Source organism: Pleurodeles waltl, chromosome 1_2 (genome assembly GCF_031143425.1).
Source record: "Pleurodeles waltl isolate 20211129_DDA chromosome 1_2, aPleWal1.hap1.20221129, whole genome shotgun sequence".
Taxonomy (NCBI): domain Eukaryota; kingdom Metazoa; phylum Chordata; class Amphibia; order Caudata; family Salamandridae; genus Pleurodeles; species Pleurodeles waltl.
The window spans coordinates 18,488,791-18,502,935 of record NC_090437.1 but is presented as its reverse complement, the minus strand read 5'-3'; the positions used below and the strand labels follow the sequence as shown (position 1 = coordinate 18,502,935).

The window sequence follows — 14,145 nt, the reverse complement described above, 5'->3', positions numbered from 1 at the left end:
CTTATAGACAATAGATAGACGAACAACCCTAACAGCTACCCCAATCCTTTCGGGCTTGAGTAGAGGATCTAGCAGTCATTTAGGACCTAAAGGACAATGAACTTCCCAGTTCCCCGTCCCTCTGGCAGCAGCCTCCAAGTCTCTTTAGTTTGCCTTTAGTGGCACAACCACCCCACAGGTGGCAGGCCATTACACTTCACAGGTGGGTCCCGCAGCTAGTCGGTGGGGTAATGCGGTGTTGTTCATTCTAACCTGCTGCCTGTTCCATCTACATCCGAGTGGCTTTTGGAGGACCACTTGTTCATTTTGCTGCAGGAATTTCCATCTTTTTTGGTGAAAGGAGCACTAGAGAGAGTGGCAGTCTTGGAAATCATAACTGACTGTTACTCATTGTTTGTTTTTTGTGCTGAAAAAGGGCGGAGGCCCTCATATTTTAGATCCTCGTCCTCTCAATTTCTGCCAGTGGCAGGACAACTTCAAGATTTTCACTTTGGCTCAGGAGACCGATTGGTAGCACTGGACCTGCAAGACTCCTATTTCCATGTTCCCGGTCTGCAGGCCTACAAGCAATACTTATGGTTCAAGGTGGGCCTCAAGCATTTTCAGTTTGTCATGCTTCCTCCTGACCTCACCAGTGCCCCTCTGATGCTCACAAAGGTGATGTTGGTGGTCGCAACATACCTTAAGCGGTTGGGTGTACCAGCCTTCCACTACCTTGATGGCTGGCTGCTGGAAGTGAGCTCCCCTCAGTGTGTAATAGACCATCATCCAGATGATGGAGAACCTTCTGGCATTGTTTGGGTTCACCATCAACTAGACAGTTGTGCTGGGCTCCTTCACTGGGGCTCCCCTTTATTTGAGCTGACTTGGAAATAGTGCATTTCCAGACATCCCCTCTGTCAGTATGAGTCCGGGCTATGATCCCAATGTTATAGCCTTCGTCCTCGTTCTCCGTGCCATGTCAGCTTAAGTTCTGTGGCTACTTGGCCTATTGCTTCCTGCATCCTGCTCATTGACTAAGCTAGATTGCGTGTGCGGGGTATGCAGTGAAATCTGAAGTTTCAGTGGGCCCAGAACCAATGGAACCTGTCTCATTCCATCCAAGTTTCAGAAGAGGCTGTCTAATGTTTGTAGTGGAGGTTGCTTGACTGCAAATGGACCAGCTGCAGACCAGTTTCCCTTCCTCAGCCAAAACTGCTGGTGTTAACGGCAGTTTTGCAGCATACTTTCGTAGGTTTGGTGTACCGCTCTTCCAATACTTCAGGTACTGGCTGCTGAAGTTGGGCTCCCCACATTGTCGTAGATAACCACTCCAGGTGATAACCAATGTCCTGACAGTTTGGGTTCACTATCAACGTGCCGCAGCTACACCTGACTGCTTTGCAGAATCTTCTTTTCATTGGAACCATCCAGGATATATGGTGTGTCAATGGAACTTCCCTTCGGATCAGACTGCCTGTGATATTCAGTGTATGATCCTGATATTTCAGCCTTTTTCAAAGTCTCAATGAGGGTGGCTCTGAGGCTTCTTGGACTGCTGGCCTCTGGCATTGTGGTAGTCATCCATGCTACGTGGCATGTGACGCTCTGTAGAGGGATCTGAAGTCTCAGTGGGCCCTGCACCAAGTGAACCTGTCTGATTCCATCCACGTTTCGTAGGAGACTGTAAAAGATCTGCAGTGGTGGCTGCTAGACTGCAGTTGGACCAGTGGTAGACCCTTCTACCTTACTCAGAGCTGATGTTGGTGACAAATGCATTTCTAATCGGATCCGGAGATCATCACGGAGAGGTGAATGTTACAGTTCTCTGGTCTCCAGCAGATACTTATCTTTACATCAACTTATCAGTGTTGCAGGCCATTTGTTTGGTGATGGAGGCCTTCCTGCCATCTATCAAGGTGGAGGCTTGCTCAGGTCCTCATAAACAACACCACCATGATGCGGTATTGCAACAAGCAGGGCGGGATGGGATCCTTGGCCCTATGCCAGGAGGCCCTGCGTTAATGAAACTAGCTGAATCGTCATTGCATTTCACTTACAAAGATCCTGTCAGGTAGCGTACAGTAAGTGCACACTAAGTGAGCCAGCGACGCCTATCAGATTACGATGGGTAGTTACACTCTGAGGTGGCTTAGGTCATATTCCAGCAATGGCAAGAGCCCTGGCTCAATCTCCTCAGATCTGCCGGGCCTGCGCAACCTCCACCTACATGCGAGGAGATTAAGCAGCAGTAGTTGACTGCATTTGACCTTCCTCCTGAAGTAGTGGATCTCATTTGTGGGAGCAGGTGTTCTTCTACAAAGTCTATTTACATTGAATTTTGGGACAGGTTTGTGGTTTGGTGTGGCACCCATGTTGCAGGCCAACTGTCGAACTTCTTGTTATTTTTTTATCTTTGGACTAGCAGGTATTTACGGTGGGCACTGTTAAAAGTTATATGTCTGCTGTTTTGCCGTTGTTTAAATTACCTGTTGTGATGTGATTTCTTATAGGTTTACTCTGCTTGTTTCCTCCTAAACCCTTCATGATGTCACAGTGGGACCTTAACTTAGTTCTTAATTTTCTGATATGCACCCTTTTGTATTGGGCACAGCAGTCCTCTTTCCCAACTCTCTTTTTCATTGCATTAACTTTAGCTTGTCACATGAGTGAGCTTCAAGCTTTCTGTCCAGCTGCCCTACACCACCACCTTTTCGGACAGACTGGTGCTGAAGACCAGAACGGCCATTCTTCCAAAGGTTGTTACTCCCTTTCAAGTCTGGCAATCCATCACATGCCGGATGTTCTTTGCTCTGCCTCACCTCTCAAAATAGGAGAGGCTCCATAATGTGGATCCCAAAAGAGTGCTGAGTTTTTTACATTGATTGTATGAAAGACAGTCAGGTGGACGATCAACTCTTTGTGGTAGTTTCTGGGGTAAAGAAAGGCAAGGCAGTGCAGAAGAAAGCATTATCCAGGTAGATAGTCCTCTGCATTAAGATCTGCATGTGTTGACCAAGATGCAGCCTCCAGAAGGATTGAGGTACTATTTCACCATGGGTGCTACCACTGTGCTGGCATATGGAATGCCTGTCCTAGTTATTGTCAGGCGCATTGTTGGCATCATTGCACACATTCACCAAGCATTAATTCCTCGAAAGACAGTTGAGAAGAGAAGGGCATTTTGGCGATTCAGTCGTAAAGTACTTTTTGGTCAGAATTCTTCCATTGAACCCTAACCAGGAGAGGTACTGCTTTGGAACTTTTTCTAAGGGTGAAGAATCTGCAGTTAGAAGTATCCATCTGAAGAACAAGTTACTTACCTTTTTGATAATATTGTTTCTGGTGAATAATTAATACCACTGATGCCTCAATTAACTCTTGTCTCCCTGTTGTTGAAATAGTCTCTTTTCAATCTAAAACAAAATGTCCAGTATTGGAGATCTGCACAATGACACAAATATTTTTTTTTTTTAGCACTGTGTCTCAGGCGCTGGACAATGGCAAGAAAGAAATGGACTTTTGCACATGTGGATGGAGCTTATATTCAGTTCCAGCGTCACTTCCGGGCAGAGTAGGGTTGACACAGAGCTGCTTGATGCAACCTACTGGCATGCAGGGACTATATTGTGTTTGTTTTGGAGAAATGTTAATCAATCAATACAGATTTCAGAAGTTCTGTGCCAGACAGGCCATGTATGAGAATTTTGTCATCAGGGGATAGAATACAGAGGGGCGGAATTATGTTTATATTTGCATGTTACAGAACCGGATGTGGTGGGCCTCCATGTTTTGGGCTAAAAATAATTTTTTTTTTTAAACTGGCTCTGGGGATGTAGTGTTAAGCGGGTAGCACACGCGGGAGGGATAGAAAACACATATACACTCTTATGGAACGCTTAAGCAAAAAAAAGAAAAAGTAGTCCCGTAAAAATGTAAGCAGTATCCTTGTAGAAAGTTACAAGTCAGCCAAGACAAAGGGTGGTAATAATGGGGTATGTCCAGGTGAGAGACAAAAAATCCCGAAATGAAACAAAATGGAAAGCCATCAAATAAGAAGCAAGCAAATAAGTGACATAAATCCAGCCAACGCTTAACAGAAGGCCGGCTGTCGACCCACTGTAAATTTTTGGGAAAACTACAATAGGTCTCTTCCAACCAGACAGATTGCGATGTCTCTAGTAGGCGAGACCTAAAAAGTGGTAAGAGATCTGTCCTAGGATAGAGGGGGTGCTGTCTTTGCAGAGTATGCTGTATCATTAGCACTGCATAAAAACACTCTGGAGACAGGCTTTAAGAAATCTTATTGTTCACATGGTCCATAATCTGATTGGCCTAAATGTGGGGTTGCTAATGTTCAAGGGTGTACCCGCAGGCCCCTTCAGTCAACACGGATTAGGATTGCTCCCATCCTTCACGTGGCCCCATCTACAAGATTTAGGGATCGTGGGGTCGCCTCACCACATTCTGCATCAGGGGCCCATTATTTCACGTTATTTAATTACCAATGTACTTTGAAACGTAGAAGATGATACGGTAAATTGACGCCCCATCAACCTTTGTCTGCTATCTCTGTTCAGAAATGTGCATGGTGCCGGCGGTGACACGTACAAGTGGGACAGAGTTGACTCCCAACTGCGGACGTTATTTCATATCTGTGCCACAAATGGAATATTGATTTGGGAGGAGTCTGTTAAACGTAATTTTTACACAGCCTTGTTAAACATAACGCACGCAGAATTTGCCGTTCTGTGCTGCTTTTTTAATGACTTCGTTTTTAAAATCAGTTTGTGAGTCTTCATTTTGATTTACGTTTCTATGTGCCGAAATTCTTTTTTCAACTGATTTGTCCTGCACCTCCTTGCACAGTTTGGTGAAACATAATTGGCTTCCCTTCTATGCTGCCCTGTACCACACTGGCTCATGGTGCCCTGTTTATTCCTGAAGTCTAGCCTGGGTGTTGTGGCATGGTCGCATGTGCAGGCGGGGAGTCGGGCACGCTCCAGGCGCTCATGGCAGAGAGATGATTTTAATACGCAGTTATATGAGCAGAGACAGCCGGGGCAGCCGCGAGCAGTAACCGTGGCAGTGAAGCACAGCCGCCTTGGCGTTAGCATATGCCTGCTGCTTCTCCTTTACAGCTCCCTAGGAAAAGGGGAGGGCCGCGGGCTGGTAGAATTGTACCGCTATTGAGGTTTTGTTTGTGATGCTAAGTCATGTGGTATGCTGTACCTTAAGTTGCCAACCTGCCTCCTCCACAGTAGACGATCTTTGCTGCAGCGTACTTGGAAAAGGATCCCTGTGCCATGTATACTGCTTCATACAACATGCCGTCGAAAACCTTGCCGGTAAATCCTCTCTGTGTTCCTGACACACGATCTTGCTTCTGTTTCCCCTGTGCAGTGCTGCTGCAGCACGGAGCAGACCCAAACATCCGAAATACCGATGGCAAATCAGCCCTGGATCTGGCTGACCCTTCCGCCAAAGCAGTCCTCACAGGTAAGAATGCTAAAATAATATACTGTAATGCTCTAAGGTGCCAACAGCCAGCCCCCCCGTTTGCTGCGTTTGTCAGTTCATCTCTCCTAGAAAAGCAGAGCAGATCTTGTATTTACCACTAGGGCGCAGTTTATTGAGCTAATGTGTGACAATGCCGTTCATTTCCCGACTGTTACAATGGCATTGAATGATTGCTATCGGTTTCCAAAAGAAGAGAGGCAATCGCGGGTTTCTTTTTACTGCATTTTCATGGAGCTGATGAGTTACAGCGTTTCCTACCCGTCGTTCATTTCTTCAGAGACCTTCACACTTGAGCGAACAAGGACGTTTTGGAAGTTTTGATGGGAAAGGCAACCTGCTGCCTTATTAACCCTGGTCCTCTGTTGATGTGACGTTCTGCCATTTCCTTGGTCTCTCAGTTTGCATCGCAGTGCAGGCAGAATCCAAAGATTCTCGCAAAGTATTAGTATTCCGCGTTTGTCTGTTGTACAAAAAAACTGGGCTTGATGCAAGTATTTTTGGCTCCAACGCTGCATTGTTTTTTTCTTTTCAAATGGTGGTTTTGCTTGTATACACGGCAGTTACCGTAACTTGTTTTGGGGTGTGGTGCATGACTTAATTTTGAAATTGGAATAGATCAGTTTTTGCTGTTTACAATTCAGTCAAATTGAATAGCTTGACGTGGCCGTTAGCCTACCGGATTGATTTTGATTTACGGATTTAATGTACTGTTTTTATCGGATCCTCTGTATGTGGCCTAATTAAGCGAGGCTGTAGAAAACTTGTTTTGAGACTTAATAACATACCATGGCAATTGTATAACATCAGAATGTCGAGGGAATCAGGCAATCAATGTATTTGTAAAGCGCAGCTTATCACCCGTAGGGTGGGAGTTTGCGAAAATGAATACAATAGACAGAAATGTGTGTGTTTTTTTTTTTTATATATTAAAGTTTCATTCCTGGTCATGTTTTTTCCTCTGGTGAAACTCTTACTTGGGAAAACATCCGGATCTTTTCCCACATCTAAAGATGTTTGTTAGCCTGATTATTTTGGGGAACTGTTTTTATGCATTTGACACTAATAGTCTGTAGTTGAATTGAAGCTTGATTGCTTGCAAAACCACTAAAAACCATAAACAATTAATTATTAAATATGTTAACACACTTTTACTAGACGGTTTGTTTTGCAATGATTATATATGTTTTGCAAATAAACCCCTGTGCTTTTTGGCATAGTTTAGTGCTTCACTGTCATAAATTGGCAAATGAAAGTAGTAAAGCTTACATTTTAGGTTAACCGACAGAGTTCACAGGCACCTTTTCAAAATGTGAATTTTACATTTACCAGTTTAGTGTTTACCTTACTACAAATTTGTAATAACAGGCATAATACTCATGTTTACTGTCTTGCAGTGCTAGCTTGGAAGAATACTTAGTCTCCTTTTGCTTAATTATGTTCTAAACTAAAAGGAGAATTGTGCATATCCGTGATTTATCTTTGTTGCTGTGTACTTTCCCTCTCAAGACATTTTATCAAATTTCTTCAAAAAAACAAAACTCCCCCAAGGACCTATGCCAGTCCTCTAAATAGATGGAGAAAATGACGCTCTTAATCATACTGATCTGCAGTTTTGTATGATCTAGCCCTGTTTTATTTATTATCTCCTCATAAATCCAGAGCTAGTAGAATTGTTTTGTAGACACTTAGTCTATCGGAACATTTTTGGTATGAAAGGTTTCTATATAGGAACTATCACGTTTGCTTAAAATACGCTGTATTCTGATCTTTAAAGCTCAAATTTTCATACCTCAAGTACACAACTGCTACAAACAATATATAGTCATTATGGGCAACTTTTGTGCTCATTCTGCAGTTGCCATGACTGCTGTGTGGGCAGCGTATCTATGCTCCCCATCTTTCTTCCATAGGAGTCTGGAGTCTAAACCCTGGGAGACCAAGAGTAGGAACATCTATCTGCTTGAAGCCAGTTTGCTGGATCATTTTCAGCTGTTATGGCTGAGGAATATCTATAGTTTTCCAAAGGCAAGGCAGCTGTTTAACAAATTCAGAGGAATACAGCTTTAATCAGCTCAGTATGCAGAGTTCATTCTGTTGCCTGTACTTAATGATTATTTTTTTGGGAAGCCCCCGCCCCCCCCCCCCCCCCAAAAAAAAAAAAAAAAAACACTTACAACCCAGTAAATGTCGAAACAATGGTTCAGGCATTTCACTGAGACATTGTACAGAAGAAATAGCCAGAAGTCAGTCAGGCAGGGGGCCTCTGTCGCTGAGTCTCTGGGTACTTCACAAAGAACGAGTTGTAATAATACCAACCAAGACCATGGACTAGGGTAAGCACGGTGAAATCTCAGGCCGTCTCCACCTAGGCCCCCCCTAGATTTTGTTGAATTTCTGTGGACATCACTGCGCCATGTAAATTATGTATTCTAACGCTACACTACTATTCATTCCCCATTTCTACTCTTGAATAAAGGTGGGCATTTCTGCCCTCTATCCTTTCGCTATGTCTCTGTTATGCAAAAGGATCCCAGAACCAATTAGAATGTGTGCTTCTGTGCTCTCTCCCCGATCTCCAGCAGGGCCACCCTACATGCTAGGTCTATTGTTTTCCCAGTAGCTTCCGTGCAATAACAATTGGATTATTACCCAGTAAGGCCTATCTCTCTCTATCTTCACCCCCCTCTGCCCCCAGTCCTGGGTATATCCTAGACATTTTATTCAGGAGTGTAATATGTCATATGTAAGTGGCTTAATTGGACGGAGGTCCAAAGAGATTGCTAGTGTATGAGGGGCCATCATGGCCTCTTTTCAGTCCTTGTAATCAATCAATCCATTGTCGGCATCACACCTGATTTGCAGTTGCACAGACGGTCCTGGGTGTTCAATGAGCAATATATTCTTTGGATGCCACCACTCCCGTAATGACCTTGGATTTTCAACGGTTAAAATCAGGAAGGTATGTCAAAGTAAGTGGGTTAGGGGGTGGGGTGCAGCACGTGTCTTAACTGCAGGAATTGTGGTCTGTGTAAATGGAACTCTGCATCATAACATTGCCCTCCCAGATGTCGCTCAACTTAAAGATACCTATAACGTCTCAGGGTTTAAAAAACATTGTTATCTTAGTGATGGGGAGCCAGTTTTCTTCCAATAGTTTAATTTCTAGAATGAGTTTTCGCATAAAAATCTGGGAAGACTGGCCATTTTAAAATGCACCATCCTGCCGACAGTTAATAATAGAAGAACAGTCAATTTATCAATGTTGTGATCTAGTTGGGTCAGCAGAGGGGGAGTTATTGAGGTTCTACGTGCGATGGGGGAGCAGATCTATGTGGATCTCCAAGTATTTAAAGTGTCCAGTGTGTATCTTGAGTTGGAATTGTCAAGGTAGTTCCCCCTCTAAGGGGCCACTGGGCACATGGAGGGATTTTTTTCAAAGCACTATCGATTCCGATGTTTCTACATATAGTCCCAATATATGCATTATTCTGGCACCGGGGATGTGGAAATTCCACAAAAACGTGACCACATCATCTGTGTACAAAGACATATGGTCTTTTGACTCGTTCGTCCGTTGACAAGTATTTCCCCTGAGCATGAGGAGTTTGGCCCGGGGTTCAGTCACCAATGTGAATAGGAGTGGAGACAGTAAGCAGTTCTGCCTGGTGCTCTGTTCTGTTGGGAGTGGACAGGAGAGGGCTCTGTTATCTCTGACCTGTGCCCAGGGTGTGGACTAAAGAACATTAACACACCCAGGAATCATGGGCCAAAGTTTTATCCTGTGGATAACCTGGAACAGAAACTCCAACTTAAGGAGTTGAAGGCCTTCTCGAAGTCAAACAGCAAGAAGGTATGAAGAGCCTCTCCGCTCCCACCTTCAGGTTAGTATTAAGAGCAACCTCAGAAGGCAGTGTCTGGTATAACGGCCAAACATTAAACCGTTTTGGTTTCAGTGAACCAACATAGTAATAACCTTAACTAACAGATTGGTGAGCATTTTTGCTAAATTCCTGGTCTATGTGTGCAAAAATGATATCAGGCTATAAGAAGGAGCACTGATCAGGACGTTCCCCATGTTTTGTCGCTTCACATAGCCAGGTGACCAATTGTGATTGCTTCCTTGAACAGGGGTTGGAGGTGGGGGTTAGTAAGTGACGGAAGTTAAAAAATAAATTAAAAAAAAACACATTCCAGCAATAACTGTGTGATGAGCACAAAGTTCTGTTCGATATGCAGGTAACATGTTAACCAGGAGATCTGCAGAGAGCAGGTTTGTGTGTTCAGCCTCCAACAAAATGCACTGAGCATCTAGGGAATGATATTAGGTGGCAAAAGTGTCTGCTATATCAGTAGCCAGTGAGTAGTTTATCCTGCAAATGATAATTTTTTTCTGGATTGTCTTGCAAGTGGCCAACCAGTACAGTAGTTTGCCAAGTTTATCCCAAGTTTCATAAATTCTACTCTGGGATACCATCCAGAATTGATAGCTCTTATTCATGGATAGATACCTGAGCAGAGCCATATAAAGTCTAGTTGCCTGAGACACGGTGTTAGAAGGTCTGACTGCCAGGCGTTTAAGCGCAAGAACCCTCAATTCTAATGTGGGCATCTGTGCTTCCTGCTGGCATTTGTGCGATTTTATGAGGTCAATGGCTTATCTCCTTACAACTGTCTTGAAGGCCTCCCAGACATTGATGACTGAGGAGACAAACTGTTGGTTAAGTATGAAGTGCCCTTCAGTGTCCTGTCTGAAGAATGCCACGCTGTCACCATTCTGAAGCCACCATTGATAGAATCTCCAGCACTCCTGCCCCTCAACATCATTAATATTGGAGAGTGATCAGATATAACCATTCACAACAATGTTATATTGACCACATCTTGAGCATCAAGGTGTTGGGTGCAAGGATCTGGTCAAGAAGAGAGAAGGAGTTTTATATGCAGTGGAGTTAAACGTGTAGGCTTTCTATACTGTGTGCTAACCCACCAGATGTCTAAAAGGCACAAAGTATTCACCCAATCCTGCAGTTTAGGGGAGCATCAAATTGTTACCCTTTTGGCATGCTGAACATTCAGAATTTTACCCATAACAGCATTGAAATCGCCACCAGTTATCAGTTTGCAGGCTGGCAAGGTAACTGGGATGTTGGTCGGGGAGGGCAATGTAGCATCCAAGGGCTGGGAGAGCATAAACACTCAGCAGAGATCAGTGGAGCCCATGGAGCAACACTGACACCTGTATAGATTTACCCAGCGGGTCGGCCTGAGTATCAATGACTGTTCTGTGCAATAACTCCACCACACTCCGAGAACCTTTAGTGAGCCAGAGGTATAGACCCCATTTTATCCATAACGTAATCTTCAGTTATTACTATGTAGGTGAGTCTCCTGCAGGAAGAGAAAGTATGGGGAATGACGTTTGGCAAAGTGCAGAACCGTGTCCTGTCTGATATTGTTTAGCCCATATACATTTCAGGACAAGATTTTATACATATTTAGACTGTCTTTCGGGCCATTGGTTAGCAGCATCATGAAGCCATGAAACAGTCCAGTATGCCTTGCACCCTTAAAATGATCAACAAAATCTAAAAAACATAATTCCCCTACCCAGCACTTCCACCTGCTAAACATTTGTCGCCTTTGAACGAATACCTTGAAAAGGAAAAACAAGAGTAAACACAATCTCCTGACTCCACTTGTTCTGTTGGTCTAGACGGGAGCTACTTAGCAGGAAGGGGGTCCATCGCAGACCTCCACGACCCCAATGTCAGATACTGCAATCAAATAGTCTGGAGCTCAGAACCAGGGAAGTTAAAGACTGTCCCAGTGTGTGGCATTCCTTGGCTTGCCTCCATGTAACGCTCTGGGATGGCACACACCCAGGTAGGGCCAAAATGAACTGCTGGTGGGTCGCTGGGCCCCATCATGGATTATTTTTCTGCAGTGTTTTTTTTTGGTTTAGGTGCTTGAGGAGAAAGTCGGGCTTGGTGTTTCGCCCTGAAGAAACTGGGAGGCTCGTACCAGTTTACCTCTATTGTTTTCCATTATTTGAGTCACTTTAGTTTTAAATCCTACTGTCCTATTGCTGCAGTGCAAAAAAAAAACACAGAGATGTGGTATACCAGGACAATCAACATTGCATTCCCAAAAATCACTCACTTTCATCCTTCTGTCCCTTGGAAAGACTGGGAGAAAGAATATTTAAAGTTCAAGAAAAAAAGTCTGATGGTGATCACTATAGAGGTCTCAGCAGGGCATTTTAACTGGAGAGAGACAAAGGATACCTAAGCAACAACAGTATGAATCGCCTTTTAAACCACGTTTGTAATGTCTCACTCCTTTGTAAACCACTGCAGCCCCTCTGCTTAAGACAATTCGAGATGGAAAAGCTTATCCCTCATTGGCCTACATATATCACTCTCCTCCCATCATCCAGAGAGAATTGTTTAGCTGTCTCCATGCACATGAAAGCATTCCCCTTCCACTGAGGATCAAACCTTAAACTTGCTACATAGAGCGGCCTTACTTTTTATGTCATTAAACTCATCAGCACAGTGTTTTTTACTTGTCTGGTGCTCGGAAGGAGAGCGTTTTTATCTCCCTTGAGTAAGGTCGTCTGTAAAGTTGCCAGTTGCAAGATTTTCAGCTTTGATTTTAGTACTACCCTCAGGATCCCTCCAGAACCGGTGCCAGACCTTTTCCATTTCCCTGGGAACCAGAAAACACATTTTCAGTTTGAGTAACTCGCATCTTGAGAATCCTACATGGTCTTAAGCAGAATGTCCATTTATTTTTTATTTTTTTTAGTATGCCACGCAATATTGTGTGAAATACTTCGGGCCCAGAGCGCTGCCCCTCCCTGCATATTGGCCAATGTTTCCACTTTAGCTCCCGTTCTGATCATACTTACGGTCAGGCACACTGTCACACTGCTCTTGAGGAGTTAAACTCAGCCACGTTTTCTTCACAGTGCTTATCACTTTCTCCAACTATCTTGGTCTTCTTCCGGCCCCACCACTCTTTCATACAGTCCTTGCCTTTATTGCTTGCAGCTTTTCTTATGCTCTTAGTCTTTTGAATTGAGATCAGTAGTTATATGTTGATTAATTTTTGCTGCGTGTTCTCTCCCGTTGTGAACTTGGAGTCCTCTATTGCAAGATGGAACACTTTGCATTGCCTTGCGTACCTGGGCTTAAACAGTGGCACATGCCTGTCTTTTCTCTGTTTCTTAGTCTTTCTTTGTTCCTGGACAGCTTACCAGTCGAACATAGTTGCCATTGTAGCACAAGCATCACATGCCCCCCACATCTTCCTTAATGAGTCTCCTGCATTCTGTCACACTAAGGATCTGTGTCACCCCCTTGGGGGGGGGTGGGCGGGGCAGAGGATGGGCTGCCCACCACCCACTCTGCCACACTGTCCTCATGCCTTCTCTTACTCTTGAGCTTTCAGCTGGGGTAGTTAAATTTTTCACAGGACCAGTACATTTTCACACGGGTCGGCTCCTTCTTTGATCATATTCTCATATACATCCAGTCCTGGCACCACTGTTTCTGTTCTAGAAAGGGGAAGGCGGGGGTGGGAGGTGAACTTGCCACTGTCCACTGCACACACTGACTCTGATTAAGCTGGCTAATGGGATTGTTTCTCTTGTGTTCTGAACAGCCCAGAGAGGCCATATTCACAAGTTCCTGGCAGCTTGTCACCAGTAGGACCTTTCATTGTGTTTATACATTCAGTTAAGGAGCTCCCTATGTCCTTGGGACGCCACTGTGTGTAAGAAGTAGTAGTCACCAGGAGCTGTGATAGAAAGGATCCCCCTTGGGCCCTGGTTAGCTATGTCCACCCTTGTTGGATTTTTATTTTTAAAACACGTTTGCAATTAAATATCTTCTTTTACTTAATTGTACCTCTCCTCTGTCACCATAGAGCAACAAACACAATTCTATTTTGCCAAAGTATTACTTTTGTCAGTCCAAAAATCATTTAATTTAATCAAGGCATTTTGCATTCCTCTTCTCACCTCAGTGTTTTTTTTTTCCTGCTGATTTCCCCCCCCATTCCTCCTGTCCAAAACAGCTGCAGCAAAGACGCTGTTTTGTACCAAACCTCTTCAGTTATCCTGTTTCTGCTGTGGTAAATAAGCATTTGTGAAATATACTAGGCTCCTTATGTGGATTTGTTCCTCTTATTTATTTTTTTTAGTAAGGAACATGCACCACATGTGAACATGAGGTTCGATGTTTTTTCTTAAAATTGATTTATCTTATTTAAGATCGATTGGAGCTAAACTCAAAATTATTTAGAAGGGATGTTTTCAGCTGTTATTGGTGATTCAGAAATGTTATCATTTCAGGTAGCTGAGCATTTGACGACCCACAACTTTTACTTCCTGTACTTCATTGTCCTCTACACCCCACCATGACAAACAGAATGCATCAGATCAAATCTATATAAATAACAGCTGGAACCTCTTTATTCTTAAAGCTCTTTCACATAGTAATTTTGGCTTAGATTTTGTTGGTGTGGGTGTTGAGAGTTTGGATGTGCCCCAGGTTGCTTACTTCCTTATTCTTATGTGGAAGGAACATACAAAATATCGTATTTGTCTCAGAGTAGGTTTACCAGATGTATTCCCTGTGGCTC

General features: G+C 43.8%; 1 protein-coding gene across 1 annotated transcript in view; it reads left to right on the top strand.

The window, feature by feature from the left end:
* Positions 1 to 5,063: 5,063 nt before the first annotated feature.
* The window catches only part of LOC138296500 (poly [ADP-ribose] polymerase tankyrase-1), a 734,848-nt gene continuing 725,766 nt past the window's right edge, over positions 5,064 to 14,145 (top strand). The window contains exon 1 of the mRNA XM_069235671.1: positions 5,064 to 5,478. Coding sequence (XP_069091772.1) covers positions 5,286 to 5,478 — 193 coding nt within the window. The 5' untranslated portion in view covers positions 5,064 to 5,285. The remainder of the gene's footprint in view (positions 5,479 to 14,145) is intronic.